This window comes from Artemia sp. Qi Xiang Cuo, unplaced genomic scaffold, assembly GCF_049724085.1.
Source record: "Artemia sp. Qi Xiang Cuo unplaced genomic scaffold, ASM4972408v1 HiC_scaffold_22, whole genome shotgun sequence".
Taxonomy (NCBI): Eukaryota; Metazoa; Arthropoda; class Branchiopoda; order Anostraca; family Artemiidae; genus Artemia; species Artemia sp. Qi Xiang Cuo.
In genome coordinates, this window is record NW_028297431.1 from 4,144,119 (window position 1) to 4,163,513 (window position 19,395).

Sequence of the window (19,395 nt, forward strand, 5' to 3'; positions counted from 1 at the left end):
ATTTCTTTTCATTCAGTGACAAAAGGTGGTTAAATTTTGACCGTTTCGGGAACTTTCTTTTAAGAACTAGTAGCGTTATCTTAAAGCGTACGTTATCTTTTTTCAAAAGTCTGTAAATGTATTTATATAATCACCATAGCGATTAGGTCCTAATTTCTTTTTTTATTTACTTTTTTTATTAGGTGCGCTTTGTGAATTTGACGTACGAAACGAATGTGAATCTTCGCCTTGCAAGAATGGAGGCTATTGTTTTGATCGACCTGGTAAATTTGAATGTATTTGTCCTCAGTATTGGACTGGTAAGCAGTGTGATGTATACGATCTGAATTTTGCTGGGGAAATCGGAAAAAGTTCTGGAAGAAAAGCGACTATTCCAAGTGACCTTCCAAAGCAAAAGGAGATGTGTGCTCGTAACGAATGTCATCTGAAGGTAAAGCCTTATTATTCGTTTCTTTATCATTCAGTACTTTGTTTAAATGTAAAATAGACGCACTTAAAATTATTATTCCATTTACAAAGCAAAAGTCATTACTCAACGAAATTCTGCTCACAAATCTTATTTTGTTTCTATTTACTGTTGACAGCAAATTCCATCGTGCTGCAGCCTAGCAGGGAACGAACTTTAGCTTGTAGTAATTTAAAATTTTGAAACTTGTTTTTATATTAAATATCAAATGAGGAAAAATCGTCACTTGAAGCTGATTTAGGAATTTCATTTTGGGTTGCAATATAATTAGAATCGTGTTCAACCCATTTTCTTCCTTATTTGTCTATTGGTTAATTACAGCCTTATCTAAATACTTGTCAAAAAACCTGTCTGGCCACGGGCATGAAAAAATAGGAAAGGGAAAACCCTTAACATAAAACCATTAAAAAAAACCGCGCAAAACAGCGACCCCCCCCCCTCAGATTTTTTTTAATTAAAGTTTCAAATAAATCCTCTAGCCGTGATATGATGAGACGCCGTGAGACGCAAGATCTATTTGCTGTTTGTCGTTAATTAATCCATATGGCAAAGCTTTGCAACACCGGTTTTTGTCGTTCTTGTTATACAAGTTCGTCTGTAATTTCCATACATGTCCGCTATGCATGTGCACATTGGGCAGCTGGTCATCATGTGAGAATTGTACAATGATTGATGAGTATGATGAAAAGTGCAGATTATGCAACCCGTGTAAATTGCATAGAGGATATGCTGTACAAATTAAAGGTTGTAATTTCTGTCTTGAAGAGGTGTGTGACTCATTCTAGAGGGCACCTATGCTCCAATTGCCACTATGATAAATTTAATCAGTGGGAGAATACATATCCTGGTATGATTGGAAAGAATCCTAAGCGTGATTTTAGTTTATTGCTAAGAGATTGGTGTCGTCGTGGCTTTAGAGTGTTCTGGGAGGAGGAACCGGGTCAGCGATTCAAATGTAGGAACAACTAAAGAATTTGGTTTCTACGTCATTGTTGTGAAGACAATGGCTACTATGATTATAAGCCCGCTGATTTTTATTTGGCTGTGACGGAATGTGATTTGCCACTTGAGGACACTGTTTATGACATTGCTTCAAATAATCAAATTGAAACATGTGAATTCTACAGAATGAATGAGAATAGTATCATTGACTATACAAAGAGATATGACAAGAGTGAAGTTACACTCTACTGTAGAAAATGCAACCCTGACATTGCAGCACGTCAGGATCAGTATACTGTGAATTCAGATAATCTACCTGCATTAGTTGTTATCGAAAAATACCTATACCGATGTCAGATACATCGAATATAATTGACAAAATCTAAGTGTTAGAGTGAATAATTTTTTTTATCAACATCCTCTGTCAGATACATCGGATGAAAATGACAAAATCTAAGTATCAGACTGAATAAATGCTTTATCTACATCACTTATCGGATATGTCGGACAAAATTTTTTTATCAAGGAAACATCTGAATGCGTTTAAGGTATAGTACGAATGGCTTGCAAAAAACACAAAAATACTATCAGAATGAATAAATTCTTTATAAACATCCGTTGTTGAATATGTCATTATGAAAAACATTGTAAGTAAGTAAGTAACAAACTTTTTCTTGAATTCACCTCTTGGATACACAATACAGAAATTTAATTCAGGAAATTAGGAAAAAAATTGAACCAATTCTTTATTAACATTCATTATCGATTAATGTCTCTTCCTAGACAGACAGTACAGCAGTTTCACAAAATCTAAGTATAGGAGTGATTAAATTCTATATCAACATCCATTTCTCGGATACATAGGAAAAATTTGACAAAATCTAAGTGTTAGAGTGAATAAAATTTTTTTATCAACATCTTTTGTCAGATACATCGGATAAAATTGACAGAATTCAACTCTTATGTTGGTGGATATGTGAGATTGAGATCTCCAGAGATGATTGCACTCAAAGAGAATGCCAACATAAAAAAAATCATCGATGATAGAGGACAACTCCTTGCTACCGTTGCAGGTGACACACTACCTACTGATACATCCAATCGTCAGCTTTCGGGTATTAGCATTCAACGGAATGTCAAAAAAAGAAAGGCCTACTCTTCTACTAATATCGTAAACCATATCTTGTCTACATGCCGAAACTGTTACCTGTGTAAAAATAATGTGATAATAGACAGTGAAATTGCCAGAAAAATAAAAAAGGCATTGGCAAAATGTCCAAAGTTGATCATTGATATTAATAATGTATCATAATATATTTTTGTATTAATATTCTACGTAGCATTATTTCAATAAAAATATATTATGCATTACATTGTTATGTGTTCATTATTTTTAGAGAATGCTAGCACATCAAACGTTTAGAATGTCTATTAAAACATCGGAGATGTAAGAAAAGGAATTTGCATACATCTATTGTCAGGCACACGGGATAACACTGACAAAATCTAGGTATCAGAATGACTAAATTCTTTATCAACATCCGTTGTTGGATATGTCATTATGAAAAAATTGTAAGTAAGTAAGTAAGTAACAATCTCTTTCTTGAATTCACCTCTTGGATAAACAATACAGAAATTTAATTCAGGAAATTGTGAAAAAAATTGAACAAATTTTATTAACATTCATTATCGATTGAAGTCGCTTCCTAGACAGACAATACACCAATTTCACAAAATCTAAGCACAAGAGTGATTAAATTCTATATCAACATCCATTTCTGGGATACATAGGAAAAAGCTGACAAAATCTAAGTGTTAGAGTGAATAATTTTTTTTTATCAACATCTTTTGTCAGAAACATCGGATAAAATTGACAGAATCTAAGTGTCAGAGTGAATAATATTTTTTAATCAACATCCTTTGTCAGATACATTAAATAAAATTGACAAAATATAAATTTCACAATGAATAAATGCTTTAACAACATCTTTTGTCGGATATGTTGGATAAAATTTACAGAATCTAAGTATCAGAATTATTAAATTATATATCAACATCCCTTTCTCGGATACATGGGATAAAATTGACAAAATCTAAGTATCAGAGTGATTAAATGCTTTATCAACATCCTTGAAATGCATTATCAACATCAATTGTCGGCTATATCGGATAAAATTGACAAAATCTAACTATCAGATTGATTAAACTCTATATCAACATCCCTTTTTCGAATACTTGGGATAAACTTGACACTTTCTAAGTATCAGAGTTATTAAATCCTATATCAAATCCCTTTCTCAGATACATGGGATAAAATTGACACAATCTAAGTATTAGAGTGAATAAATGCTTTATCAATATAGATGACACTACACCCACTCAGACACACAGTCATAGTGAGAGATATTCAAAAAGCTGAGTTAATTTAAAGTTCACTTAGAGTGGCCAGACATGCATTGGAATAAGCAAAGCGGGCCCCCGCGGCCCTTCCCGGCCAGCGGCGCTCCCCGGCGGTCGACCTGGGGGGATTTTCTGGCGAGTATGGTTAGGTTAGGCTAGATTAAGTTAGGTCAGATTAGGTTAGGTTAAGTTAAATTAGGCTAGCCTACGGACGCGCGCGGACGTAGGCTAACCTAATTTAACTTAACCTAACCTAATCTGACCTAACTTAATCTAGCCTAACCTAACCATAGTCGCCGAAAAATCCCCCCAGGTCGACCGCCGGGAAGCGCCGCGGGGTTCCGCTTTGCTTATTCCAATGCATGTCTGGCCACTCTAAGTGGCATGTCAGCTTACTCTAAAAATAATGAACACATAACAGTGTAATGCATAATATATTTTTAATGAAATAATGCTATGTAGAATATTAATACATAAATATATTATGATACATTATTAATATCAATGATCAACTTTGGACATTTTGAATCTGTTCCGAAAAATAGTTCACCATGTTCTCTCTTGATATTGTAGCTATTGTCTTCTCTTAGTTCGTAATCAGTAGAATAATCATTAATCCATTTTGGGTCATACACAATTTTTACTGGTGTGTCATCAACAGGCTCAATATGCTTTTCGTCTTTGGTATTATTTGGTTCATTGCCTGTTGGATCAATGGCAGTAACGTTAGCGGGTGCTTTGTTTTTCATCGATTCATCTTTATATTCTATAGTGATATTTTCTGCCAATGCCTTTTTTATTTTTCTGGCAATTTCACTGTCTATTATCACATTATTTTTACACAGGTAACAGATTCGGCATGTAGACAAGATATGGTTTACGATATTAGTAGAAGAGTAGGCCTTTCTTTTTTTACCTTCCGTTGTATGCTAATACCCGAAAGCTGACGATTGGATGTATCAGTAGGTAATGTGTTACCTGCAACAGTAGCAACGAGTTGTCCTCTATCATCAACGATTATTTTTATGTTGGTATTCTCTTTGAGTGCAATTGTCTCTGGAGATCTCAATCTCGCATATCCACCAACATAAGAGTTGAATTCTTTCAATTTTATCCGGTGTATCTGACAAAAGATGTTGATAAAAAAATGTATTCACTCTAACACTTAGATTTTGTCAACTTTTTCCTATGTATCCGAGAAATGGATGTTGATATAGAATTTAATCATTCCTATGCTTAGATTTTGTGAAATTGCTGTATTTTCTGTATAGGAAGCGATATCAATCGATAATGAATGTTAAAGAATTTGTTCAATTTTTTTCCTAATTTCCTGAATTAAATTTCTGTATTGTGTATCTAAGAGGTGAATTCAAGAAATATTTTGTTACTTACTTACTTACAAACATACTTAGAATTTTTTTTTTCATAATGACATATCCTACAACGGATATTGATAAAGAATTTATTCTTTCTGAAAGTATTTTCGTGTTTTTGCAAGCCATTCGTACTATACCTTAAACGCATTCAGATATTTCGTTGATAAAAAAAATGTTTCCGACATATCCGACAAGTGATGTTGATAAAGAATTTGTTCAGTCTGATACTTAGATTTTGTCAATTTTATCCGATGTATCTGACAGAGGATGTTGATAAAAAAAATTATTTACTCTAACACATAGATTTTGTCAATTATATTCGATGTATCTGACATAGGTATAGGTATTTGTCGATAACAACTAATGCAGGTAGATTATCTTAATTCACAGTATACTGATCCTGATGTGCTGCAATATCAGGGTCGCATTTTCTACAGTAGAGTGTGACTTCACTCTTGTCATATCTCTTTGTATAGTCAATGATACTATTCTCATTTATTTTGTAGAATTCACATTTTTCAATTTGCTTATTTGAAGCAATGTCATAAACAGCGTCCTCAAGTGGTGAATCACATTCTGTCACAGCCAAATAAAAATCAGTGGGCTTATAATCATAGCAGCCATTGTCTTCACAACGATGACGTAGAAACCAAATTCTTTTGTTGTTCCAACAGTTGAATCGCTGACCCGGCTCCTCCTCCCAGAACTATCTAAAACCACGACGATACCAATCTCTTAGCAATAAACTAAAATCACGCTTAGGATTCTTTCCAATCATACCAGGATATGTATTCTCTCACTGATTACATGTATCATAGTGGCAATCGGAGCATAGGTGCCCTCTAGGATGAGAGTCACACCCCTCTTCAAGACAGGAATTACAAACTGTAATTTGTACAGCATATCCTCTATGCAATTTACACGGGTTGCATAATCTGCACTTTTCATCACACTCATCAGTCATTGTACAATTCTCACATGATGACCAGCTGCCCAATGTGTACATGCATAGCGCACATGTATGGAACATTTTTTCATGTGTTGACACTCTCACTGCCACGATGAAACTGAGCTACCAACAAGAAATTGAGTGGGATAGAGAGAGAGAGAGGAGTAAATCATCCTTGAACTCCATCTTTCTCATGAGAAAAAAGTCCTAAATTTCTAAGCTAGTGTTTTTTCTGTATGCACTATACAATCTCAACGATAGTTTCAAAACGTGTTTGATCACTTTGCTTGGAATGGTACCAAGGAAGTATAGGTGTGAGGAGGTACTCACTCTCTTTGAAAAGGTGTAAAGCTTCCATAGAAGTATTACCTAGATGTGAGGGGCTACTCACTCTCTTTGAAAAGGTGTATAGGTCTCGTAGAATAGCATAGGAATTCCTTTACGTCTCGTAGAATAGCATGGGAAATCCTATACGTCTCGTAGAAGTATAAGGCCATGTGAGGGGGTACTCACCCTCTTCGAAAAGGTGTATAGCTTCCATAGAAATGTTTTCCTATAGCTTCAAGCAAATAGCATGGTAATTCCTATACGTCTCGTAGAAGTATAAGGCCATGGGATGGAGTACTCACTTTCTTTGAAAAGGTGTATAGCTTCCATAGAAATTTTTTCCTATAGCTTCAAGCAAATAGCATGGTAATTCCTATACGTCTCGTAGAATAGCATGGGAATTCCTTTACGTCTCGTAGAAGTATAACTTACTACTCTACTAATATCTGTGATAATAGTAAATTAATAATAATAAAAAAAAATCAAAAAATAATAAGTGTCAGTATTCTGATTTCAATTGATTACTGGTTGCGTTTTTCAAGCATATGTGTGCTTTATTTGTAACCGGTCGTAAAGCCGGCATGAATCATTTTTAGTCAAGTTGTTGAATCTTGAATCTTGAAAATCTTAATTAAACGGTCAGTATTCTGTATTCAATTAACTTTAATTACAGATTAATAACATGCGCTGCGATGAAGAATGCAATAATATGGCATGTAATTTCGATGGTGGCGATTGCTCACTCGGATTGAACCCATGGCTTAACTGCTCAGCTACAATAGCCTGTTGGGAGGTATTCATGGACGGAGAATGCAACCCTGAATGCAATAATGATCGTTGTCTATTCGATGGAAGGGACTGCAATACCTTTGTGATGTCTTGCAAGTATGAAAAACTGATAAGCTAACTTAATTAATTTGGGCACTCTTTCTCAAAGTGTACGCTATATTTCCTGTGTGGGACAGGGCCAGATTATTTTAAGGCATTCTTTTAGTGTAATTATATAGTATTAAAATGGATAAGTAACGTGTAAATTCGTTGACATTCTACGCGTTACGTCAATATTGATGAATATGAGGTGGAAAATAGTGTACCATGTGTTTCTCGTGACCTTTTTTTTTGGCTAGCTGGCTAAGAAGCCCATAACTAAACCCCTGGGAAAATGAATTATATTGCATGTCTGAACGTTTGAAGCTGAAATGACTAATGTATATTTCCGTGGTATATATTCTCATTAGTATCCCAGTCATATTGTACTCACAATTGAGAATGAGATAAAACACACACAGCAAAATAATTATGTTTGCCAACAATGTGTTCCATTTTTAATTTATTGAATTGAACAAGTTCAATATTCAAATGTAAACTATCTTTATTACAAGTTTAACGAAAAATCAAGGAAAAAGTGTAGTATTAAATGAAATATATAACGTCAAAGTAATACCATTAATATCAGTTTTTATGTGCTTGTATCGTTCATAAAATGTGGCTTTTTATTAACAGTATTAAATTATAGTAATAACCGTGTCCAGCTTATTCCCCAAGTAAATTTTCTTGAGGACAATCCCCCCCCTCCCCCTAGCGGGTATTTCACTCCGACGAAGAATTCCTCCCAGGAAACGCATTTGATAAAATAAAACTAGTAGTATTATATTCCTCATTCTATCCTCTTTGCATATATCATAGGCTGTTCTAGTTTCTGAAAAGCCCCCCCCCCTCTGCTCCCTCCTGATGGTCCTATATATAGGTCTTTTAATATATTTCTCCGTTGTTTTGCATCTCGTGATACGTCGTGTCTTTTTGTTATCCAGTTTTTTTGATCCGGTGAAACGCTTTCGGCCAATATATTTCAATACAATTGCTGGGTAAAGATATTACTTGAAATGATTTAAATATGTGGATTATAATGGAAGGGAGTGTGTTAATCTGATTAATAAAAACACGCTGCATTTTTAAAGTAAGGGTTTTACTGTTTTAATGTTTTCTTTGAAACCAGAGGTTGTCTTTAAGTTTTTTGCGATGCTGTCACTTACATAACGCATGCCTAGAGAAAAACTGTAGCTGCAATGGATTTTACGTTCTGAAGCGTCAAGGTAGCACATAGCATGGCTTTGGTGGTTAATGATTTCCATTCATGCCTTAACTGTCCTCCCTTCCTTGAATTTATATGTATCCTACGGCCATACCTGGCGCCGTCAGGAGAGTAGGACACATTGTCAGAAAAGCAGCAATGATATTTTAAGAGAATAAAATGAACTAATGTAATTTCATTAGCATGTTTGCTTTAGATGTTGCCAGCCACGGTAAATTCAACCTAAGTAAACATATCCCAACCTGCTACAGGGGTTTAATTGACGTTGAGTTCAATGGGGTTTTAGTTTTGATTGAGATAAATGAGGGTTGAGTTGAATTGCGTCGAGTTAAGTAAGAGTTGAATTGGGCGGGGTGAAGTTCTGCCGTGGTGGGATCTTGCGAGGGGAAAATGTCCGTGAGAGGAGATTTTTTTTTTGGGGGGGGGGGTCACCATAAAACCATTGATAACTACTTCTGGCTCATCTAATCAGAGTGTATTTTTGTTTTGTCTGAAGAAGTGAACTTGTCTCGAGATTTATTAAGTTTAACTCTAGGTCCAGTAAGTTATTTCATATTACTATAACTGTTTGCTTATTAAAAACCACAAGTCTTGGTATGTTCTAGACAGTTGAGGGAAATGACAAGCAAAGTACAATCATGAAGGTATATAAAACTAAATAATACAGGATTGGACTTTTAAAGTCTCTACCGGCCATTCTGATCTCTGTTTCATAGCCCTTCAGCCAGGAAGCGCATTAATTTTATGCTTTTTGGGGAAAAGGCTAAATATTTTCTGTACTACTCACAAAATCGTAGACGCTACGGTTAAATCTTTGATTTGTGACTGTCATTCAACAGGCTCTGTGCCCAGGGAATTAATAAATTGACCGAAAACAAACTAAAATGAAGAACCAATTCAAGCTTACGATAAATAGGGATTACCATAATAAAAGAGGGAAACCACACACTCAAGCCTCCTAACTAATTTAATTTGAGGAACATATACTGCTCATTGGCTCTTTTTGCTTATTTGGCTCACTGATTTCTTTCATTGATACTTTTTAAAGCAACGAAACCAGAAGTTTTCTTAGATATAATTAATTTAAAATTAATTAAAAATATAATTAATTTATAAATAATTTAGTGTCATTTAAAATCCAGCAAATATTCGTGAATGATATGTGTTAAATTATGTATTGATCCCTTTAAGTCTTTAGAGATATTTGACAAATCTTTACTAATTATTAGATAAGCATTGTGAGCAAGTAAAGCTGGCAACGTAGGCGAAAGAGGATGGAAAAACCAAATCTCATATTAAGATTCCTGGAATCTGCTAAAGCAGGAGAGCTGCTTGGAGTGGTGGAGGGGATGATAGAAAACTATCAGTTATTTATATTTTGGTTATCCAAGGCACAAATCCTGTACACTTGGTTTTAGCAAACATTTATAGCTAACATGCTTACAATATACTTGGAGAGCCGCACGCAAAAAATTAGAGTAACAAGTTTGATAATTAGTGTTTTCAATAAGGTGAAAATAAACAATGAGTTTGAAAACTTCCACATTCCCCATAAGCACTTCAGGTTTGCTTATTTAGCCTATAATTTCAAAAGACAATCATCCTCACGGTTATTTTGCGATATCCAAAATATATGACCTGGTCGACATAAGTAACCTCCCTTTCCAATAGGTGGATGGTCAGCATGCGAGGTGTGCAAATCATATTTATATAAATATACATATGTATGTATCTATAAAACTATTTTAGCAAAATTGAAAACTGGCAAATTAAAATGCAAAATTATCAAAACGATCAATTTTTGGAATCCCGAGTATTAGAAATACCTTTAAAAATCAAAACACGTTAAGTAAAAACAAACAGTTTCTAAAGCTTAGCGGTTTGACGGGTCTTTTTAGGAGAGATGAAAGGTTTAAACAAAACAGTGATTTATCAAAATTAAAAAGGGACCAAGATCCATTGCAAAGAGGTCGCTAACAGCCGATTCAGACCAGAACTCATTGTTGATAGCACAGTTAAGCCATCATTAAACAACACGTATACGAACCACTTTGATAATAAAACCCACCAACGAGGTTTAGGAATAGAAGAAAGGCTTTCAAAAAATACAATGAGTCAAAATTAGAGAAAGCAGTGAGTTAGTTACCACTAAGATAATAAAGAAAATATCTTGCTTTTTCCCTCAAAATATGTGGTTTTGAACCCTTTGTCCTGTAATTGGGCTGAAAGTACGAGGGAGTAAAGTTAGTTTTAAATAGTAAACTCTCAGAAATTACGCTACCTAAAGCCTTGCTTAACTAGTGTAGTCGGTTCTCTTGCCTCATTCTCAATGGGGTTTTAATACTAACGAGATTTAGCGAGGGCTTATTTAAGCTCCTTAGACTTTTTTCAGCCAATCAGAAGTCCCATGAAGAATCTGAACATCTCAAATTAGCGGTAGCTTAATCTCATCATTAATAAAATTGTATTTTGAATTAGGGAATAATTGGTAAACAATAGCTAATAACGACACTATTTTAGGCAATAATGATCTCGAATAAAATGTGAAGTAAGACCAACCCTCAAAAGTTTTTATATATATATGATTCTTAAGGTTTAGAACCCCTATTAACCTTGTGGTGTAGAACCTTTATGGTGTAAACTCACGCTGCTACATTTTGTTTAACGAATTTCTTAGTCAAAAGTTCAGTAAAATTTGTTTCCTAAATTGTAGAATTAAAAAGTATTTATAGAAAAATTACTTAACTTACTGCAGGCCAGGAAGTGAAAGCTCGTTTTTATCAATGCTGTGACAGGGATAAGAAACACCCAAATGCTCTTAAGGACTGTATGTCCCATTCTTTGAAAGATCTTGATTCAAGCGACTTCCATACCTATTCATCTTTCTTCTATTAGTTGATAATTTGACGAAAATTGTTTTTATCAAGAGCATTATTTTGGTAGTTGTATTTTTTAAGTACGAGTGGAGAGTAGCAGATTTTGTTTGTTGAGTTTATTTGTTAACAGAAGCGAGGCACTTTCACTTTAGAAAACGTCTAAATTTCTAAAAACAGATGTATTGTAAATATTTCCGGTTTTTGGCTTCAGTAAAATTTTTAACAGCTGAGGTTTTTTCTGTTAACCTTTTAACTCATAGCATGTCGGTGTAACAAAGTGCAACACAGAGGGCCACTCTTGATTTACAAAAAGCGGATTGATATTTTCCTAGAAATACTTGGTCCAGGGTTCGATTCCACTTGCCAGAGGGCCGATAGACGGGTTTTTATAGCCGAGAAGTGTAATTAATCAGAAATCTCCTCCTTTTAGTTTACTGATGTCATTAAAATTTAATTTAAAAGACTAGTATTCAGGGGCGGATCCAGGATATTTTTAGGGGGGACTACTTTAGACTACGCTAGGGGGCGCCTCCCCTGGATCCACCACTGCTAATATTGCAATTATTGTTTTAGTCCGATTTACAACGCTTTTTGCGAGCAGCATTATGCCAACGGTCATTGTAATTACGGATGTAATACAGCAGAATGCAACTGGGACGGCCTTGATTGTGACAGTTCAAACCCTCAAGTTATGCAAGGAGCCATGACCTCTGTCCTGCTCATGGATACTTTGACCTTTAAACATCAAAGCGTTTCATTTGTGCGCTATTTGGGCAGAACACTGAGGACCACAGTTCGAGTGAAAAAAGATAACCAGGTAAAAATTTAATAAAATGTAATAATTGTATATAATTAATCGTCATATTTTATCGTTATATTTTATAATTAATCGTATAATTAATACATTATATTGTATATAATGTATAAAATGTAATAATTAATCATAAAATGTGTTGCTTGTGTAAATCGCCTCGAAACCCGATAAGATGGAATGTGAATAATGCTGAAGTGCAATTCTGGCTGAGATGAAGATTAAAAAAAGAGGATGAGAAACTAAAAAACGGTAAAAAGACTTCAAAAATGGCTTTATATTCACTTTTTGTTATGTTTTTCTGAGTTGGACAAACACTTCCGGGGGGAGGGTTCAAACCCGCTTTTAACCCCATTATCAGACCACATCCAAATTGAACAGCTCGGATTTCTCCCTGGAAGGAGCACCACAGATGCCTTAGTTAGACAAGAGCATCTGATCAAACAAAGCTTCAAAAAAGGAAAAGCAGTTCATGTAATATTTTTAGACATGGCATCAGCATTTGATAGAGATGGGATGGAATATGAATAATGCTGAACTGCAATTCTGGCTGAGATGAAGATCGAAAAAGGGGAATGAGAGACAGATAGAGATAAATAGATGAGCAAAGATAGACAGGAGATTAGAAAAAAAATGTATAAATTCACAGTGTTAAAACGAGAGATAAAGTGAAAACTGAATTTGCGAGAAAGAGAGAAAATAGATTGATTTATGAATTTTGTATTGCATTACAAATTACCAAAATTAGTTTAGTTCTGAACTATTTCTTGGGTTTCAGCTACCAATTGGTCTAAAAGTGGTGTGTTTGTATGGGGGATAGAGATAAATTTATTGAAGAAAATATACAGCATATGCATTTCTTCTGCGAGGAAAGGCTACGAAACATGACTTTTAAAGTAATGGTTTGATTTAGATAGAGTATCAAATAGTAATGAACTGTAAGTAAAGAACGAGGCGTAGCTATAGTTTGCTTTGTATGGACACATTCTGCCTAGTAAATGAAAACTAAAAAACCGGTTGAAAATATGTCATTAATGAATTTAATGAGAAATATCAAATTTTATGTGAAAATTTTCAAAAACGCCTAAAAACTACATACCGTTGATTTTTCAACGGTAAATAGTGATTTTTCCCTATTCCTAATGATTTTTTGCTTTGTCTTTACATAAAATCACTAAATCAGCACATAAATCACTAGATTATTGAAGAAAGTCACTGAATAAAATTATAAATCACTACAACCCAGTGATTTTTTTTTTCCTCAACGGGTAACAACCGTGGTTGCACATCTTTTGTAGGGAAGTTTAATGGAGGTAGAACTACTGAGAACTACTGAGAAATTCAGAGTTATCAGTGGGGCCTCTCCCAGGCCACTCAGCGCGTCCCCAGGTGGCGGATCGGGGAACGTCCTGTAGATAGGCAGGGCACCTCCCGGTAGGGAGGTGCGGACCAAGGGAGGACCCGGTCTCTGGGGGTCTTGAAATATAGCTGGAGCACCCACGTCTGGGGGCCATAAGTTCAGGTGGAGGAGGTGGAAGGCCCCTCTGATGTGCACGGGGCAGGGCCCATCGGCGTATGGATACGTCCCGTCAGTCACAAAACTTCTCCCAGCCATGGGAAAATTACAGGTGATGTAGTACGCCAGAAGGGCGCATTATCGGTAGTAGATATAGCCAGCCCCTGCTCGGAATGGAGAGGAATGGCTTACCACCGTCCTGAAATTAGCCAAGAAACCTCTTCTCCTATAAAATATGAAGTACAAACGATCAAGAACGAGAACCAATACTACCGCGTCCGGGGCAACCGACGAAGTTACCGCGTCTGGGGCAACCGACGAAGTTACCGCGTCCGCGGAAACCGACGAAGTTACCTCGTCCGGGATAACCGACGAACTGACGACCCAGAATCTCCCTTTAACGGTGTTGACAACTCCAAACCCGGAGGCTATGCTTTCTCCTAAATTTATTTTATCTATTGGAACCCTGAACTTTAGGACGCTTGCTAAACAAGGCAAAATAGATCTTGTCCTAAATGAACTAAACCGATATAAATGGGATATTGTTGGACTTTCAGAAACACATCTCCCTAGCACTGGCGAAGAAAGGATCGGCAACACTAGTCTGATAGTGTCTGGGAGAACCGATGGCGTCCATCGCCAAGGTGTTGGCTTTTTGATGTCGAGTAAGGCACGAAGATCCCTGATTTCCGTAACACCTGTGTCAGAACGGTTGATTATGATACGAATGAAAGGATCACCAATCAACATCACGATCATACAAGTCTACGCTCCTGACTGCAGCAAACCAGATGAAGAGTCTGACAATTTCTACCTTCAACTGCAAAGCTTAATTGACGCAGTTCCTAAAAAAGACCTTATTGTTGTCATTGGCGACTTCAATGCTATTGTTGGTAACGATTCTGCTCGAAATGAAGATGTTATGGGTAAATTTGGCCTTGAACGACTTAACAAGAGGGGCGAACGCCTCATTGAATTTTGCAGAGACAGTGATCTAGCCATTACCAATACTCTCTTCAAACATAGAGAACGTCGTAAGGCGACATGGACTTCGCCGGATGGAAAAATCCATAATCTTATTGATTACGTGCTCGTCTCTAGGCGGTGGAAATCGTCTTTGCTAGATACTGTCACCCTCGCAGGTGGCGATTTCGACAGCGACCATTCCCTGGTCATGTCTGCACTAAAGATACGCCTGAAATCTTCCGCAAAGCTGAATAATAGACCCGCTCGTTTCAACACACATCTTCTCAAAGACCCTCAAATTCGCCAAACCTACATCGATGAACTGTCTACTCAAATATCGGACCTTCTTTCTAATATTCCTGTAACTCTATCTAAAGAGGATATCGATAAACTGGTCACAGACTCCTCTAAGATCATCAGCAAAGTAGCGATGTCTGCCCTAGGAACCAAAAAGGGTGATAAAAAGCCTTGGATAACAAATGAAATTATTTTATAATGTACTGAGAAACGAAAACACAATAACAGGTCAGACAGAGAGAGCAGGGACAGATATAAGCACTTGAAGCGTGCTGTAGAAAAAGCCACCCGTAGAGCCCATCGCACCTACATTAAAGACAACTGTGAACAGTGTGAGGCTGATTTTAAGAGAGGCAATTCATACTTCATGTATAAGAGAGTTCGTGAGCTAACAAGCAAGAAAAACCTCAGTTCTTGTACACTGCTAGATAAAAATGGTTCTCAGATACAAAGCACAGAAGGCATCCGATCGAGATGGATGGAGCATTTCAAGAAAAGCTTAATCCTGATATCTTTCCAAACTCTGCTGTCCTGGACCTCTTGCCCGTTACTGTCTCAGATCCCAGCCCACCTCCTCTCCGTTCTGAGGTCGAAGATGCCATCCAAGCGCTGAAGACTAACAAGGCCCCTGGCCCGGACGGGATACAGGCAGAACTGCTGAAAGTCCGGTGTGAACCACTTATAGATCTTTTCCACAAGATTGTATCCGGTGCCTGGCAAAAGAGTCATTTCCCAACTTCTTGGTGCGAAGCCACAATTGTTCCACTACACAAGAAGGGGTCAAAGGCAATATGTGATAATTACCGTCCTATTAGCCTAACAAGTCAAACTGCCAAGATCTTCACCCGAATTATACTCCAACGGATCAGAGCCGCGTCATCCTTAGTCATCCAAGAATACCAAGCCGGGTTTCGCCCTGGGAGATCGACCGTTGATCAAATTTTCACTGTTCGCGAAATTTTAGAGGAATATCTGGAATTCGGTCGCGGCCTGTATCAGCTCTTCATCGACTTTAGGCAAGCATTTGACCTTATTTGGAGAAATGGCCTATGGCATATCCTTCTCCATTACGGAATCCCACGAAACCTAGTAGATCTTATCAAGGATATGTACTCAAAATTTGGGAGTCGTGTGATGACTAGTGAAGGTCTCACTGACAGTTTCCAGACTTCCGCAGGTGTCCTTCAAGGATGCCTTTTGTCTCCAGAGCTGTTCAACATTTTCCTCACAGCAGTCTTATCCCTGGTGGAGACAACTTGTGGCGCACATATAGGGGGTGTTCAGATAGATAAGCTAGCCTACGCCGACGATATCAACGAAATGGCTGAAACACCCGAGGATCTACAAGCCGTTCTTAACGACGTCTTCGAAGCCACTAGTTCTTTTGGAATGATCATAAATAAATCAAAAACAAAGGCTATGTGCTGCTCACGAAAGCCACAGGATACAGTTAAGCCAGACCTGAAAATTAATGGAGAGAGTATCCAGTGGGTTGAGGAGTTCCCTTACCTCGGTAGTCTGATCACCAGCGACAACAGTCCATCAAAAGACATCAAAAGACGTCTCGCCCTCGCGACTTCCAGTTTCAAGGCCCGTATGCCCATATGGCGAAGCAAGGATTTGTCTCTGCGGCTTAAGACATGACTTTTTGATACCCTGATCATCCCCATCGCAATCTACTCATGTGAAACATGGACACTGAAGGTAAATGACAATCGTCGACTTGCAGCATTTGAAACTAAGTGCCTCCGCCGCATCGCCGGGATCACTTACGTTGATAGAATCTCAAATGTTGAACTTCTCGAGAACCTTAAAGTACAACAAACAAGTCTCATGAAGATCCAGCTCCAGCAACTTTGATGGCTTGGTCACGTACAACGGATGAGTCGGTCCTGTCTCCCGAAAATCACCTTTGACGGCCAAATTCATGGTTCTCGTCCTCGTGGTCGTCTCCCCAAAAGGTGGAAGGAAAACTTTACACCTCACCGCCTCTCGGACCTTCTTCGCCTAGCAAAAGACCGTGAAGCATACAGAAGGCACATCCACGCCGTTACGAGGAAAGAGGCCCCAAGACGACCTTCAAGGACGGATGGGACTTAAGTAAAAAAAAAGTAAAAGTTAATGGAGGTAAGAAGCAAAATATACATTTAAGGTCCTAATTTAACAAAAATTATGTCAGCCTCTTTAGTTTCATTGCCTAAGGAAAACAAGTTTTTAAATTTTTAAGGTCAGTTATATAATCTTAAAAAAATAAAAATAAATGAAAAACGGGCTGATGTTATTTTGAAAAACAAACAAACTAATTCTTCTTAATGAATTGAAAAGTGGAAGGCAAGAGGAGGGAAGAATGATAACTCCCATCTATCGGAGGCAAAGCTGAGGGGAGACTTAAAAATTATTCATATTAGTTAGAATACCATCTGGAGAGGTGTTTTCCCTATTAGTTGGTATTTTAACTATTTACTTAACTTTGAGAGCGGAGCAAATTGAATCATCTTAAGGTCCCTGGCATCACCAACTAAAAAAGTCCGGTATTTGTGTGGTTGGAAATAACAAAATCAATATACCTCTTAACAAAATGACAAAGATACCCCTTGGAAACAAAGTTGCACATCTTTTTTAGGAGAGTTTAATGGATGTCTAAAGCAAAACATATATTTAAGGTCCTAATTTAACAAAAAATCATATCAGTTTCTTTAGCTACATTGTCTAAATGAAACAAGTTTTAAATTTTTAAGGTCTATTATGTATATTTAAAAAAATAAAAATGAAAACGAGCAAATGTTAGTTTGAAAAAAAGCAGTTCTTCTTAATGAATTGAAAAGTAAAAAAAAATACTTGTGCAGTTTGCACAATGAACATCTGCAAACCTTACTCAAATAGACTGACGCCTAACATTTTCCACTGTCTCTAAAATTCTAAAAACTCAGCTTGCTAAAGTTTTTTTTTATAAAATCATAATTATATGCTAAAAGATATTAGTATCATGGCGAGTGAAAAGTTATTAATAGTCTTTTATTTATATTTTGTACTTCCAGACTCTGTTTCTACTCCATGAATAGAAATCTAGCTATTTGTGGGGAATCAATTAGACAATCTCTTGTCCTCTCTGGTTCACACTTTCTGCTTACTATGAAATTTTTCTTAAAAGCTTGCTCAGTGCTTTCTATTTATTTTTTAATATTTTTGTGACTTTCTTGAAATCTATTTCTAAATCAAAGTTTCCCTGAACTGCTTTAAAAGAATTAACATTAGTTTATGGCTTTCCTGCTTTCTTGAATCTGGAACAGCTTTTGTTTCTGGAGTTTCTAAACAAAAATATCTGTTAAGACTTATCCTCTGTAGAAGTCATTACAAAGCCTAAAAAATGTCAATACCGTACCAGTAGCGAAATGAATTTTTATCTCTTGCTCTCCCCCTCACCCCACACCTCCCTTTTTCGTCTCGGAAAATATTGTGTTTTATCTATCAGCTATAGGTATAGCCATAGGAAAGAGATTTCTGTCTCTGAAGATAAATAAGTTGCTTGTTTCCTGGGAAGTTGGAAAGCCAGTCGCATTAGTAACTATTGTGACGGTAACATGCAGAATTTTTGTTGGTCGGGGGGGGGGGGGATATGCTCCTTTCTTGCTAATTTTGGGCTAGAATTTAACCATTGCTTTCCAAAGGTAATTTTAAAATGCAACAAAGCCGGTCATCTGGTAATTGCGATTTCTTATTTAATAATTTTCCTTCAAACTAAACAAGATGATATGCTTCAAGATGGCAATGTAGTATTGGTTTTTCTTAGATTTTGAGAGTAAATTTGACAATGAAGTTTCTAGTGAGGCCTTTTATGATCTCATATTATTTAGTAAAATTCTCCTTTTTCTAGGGGAACGACATGGTATATCCCTGGGATCCGGCGGAGGACCCAAATGCAGCAATTGCTGCTGGTGGGTCATTCATTAACCCCATATCTGCTCGAGGCGTGCTCGTATTTTTGGAAGTGGACAATCGAAAGTGTTTTCAAGAAAACGGAGATGAATGCTTCGTGAATGCTGGACAAGTAAGAGTTTTTTTTTCATTCTTTGTGTTACATTTACTCTAGACGCAACTAGATAGGGGCCTTTCCTTTAAAAAATCCATTTTAGCACTTCATATCGTCTAGTATCTTATATCGATTCCACCATTCTTTGATTTGCCATTTTAATTAAGACGATTGATTGCAATCATTATATCAGTTATCTTTTCAAACAATGCTTCTTAGGCAAGTGGGTAAAAATATTTATTTTCCAATTCGTCCCTTCATTTCCTCTTAATCTAAGCGGCTTTGTCTTCGTTGCATTAATTTCCAAATCTGTTCTACTCCAAACCTATTCAGACCTTGAAATAGTT

General features: G+C 36.6%; 1 protein-coding gene across 1 annotated transcript in view; it reads left to right on the forward strand.

Moving 5' to 3' along the window:
* The window catches only part of LOC148939074 (neurogenic locus notch homolog protein 2-like), a 56,898-nt gene that overhangs the window by 19,590 nt on the left and 17,913 nt on the right, over window positions 1-19,395 (forward strand). The window contains exons 2-5 of the mRNA XM_089107365.1: window positions 140-430; window positions 7,134-7,345; window positions 12,002-12,245; window positions 18,893-19,066. Coding sequence (XP_088963491.1) covers window positions 140-430; window positions 7,134-7,345; window positions 12,002-12,245; window positions 18,893-19,066 — 921 coding nt within the window. The remainder of the gene's footprint in view (window positions 1-139; window positions 431-7,133; window positions 7,346-12,001; window positions 12,246-18,892; window positions 19,067-19,395) is intronic.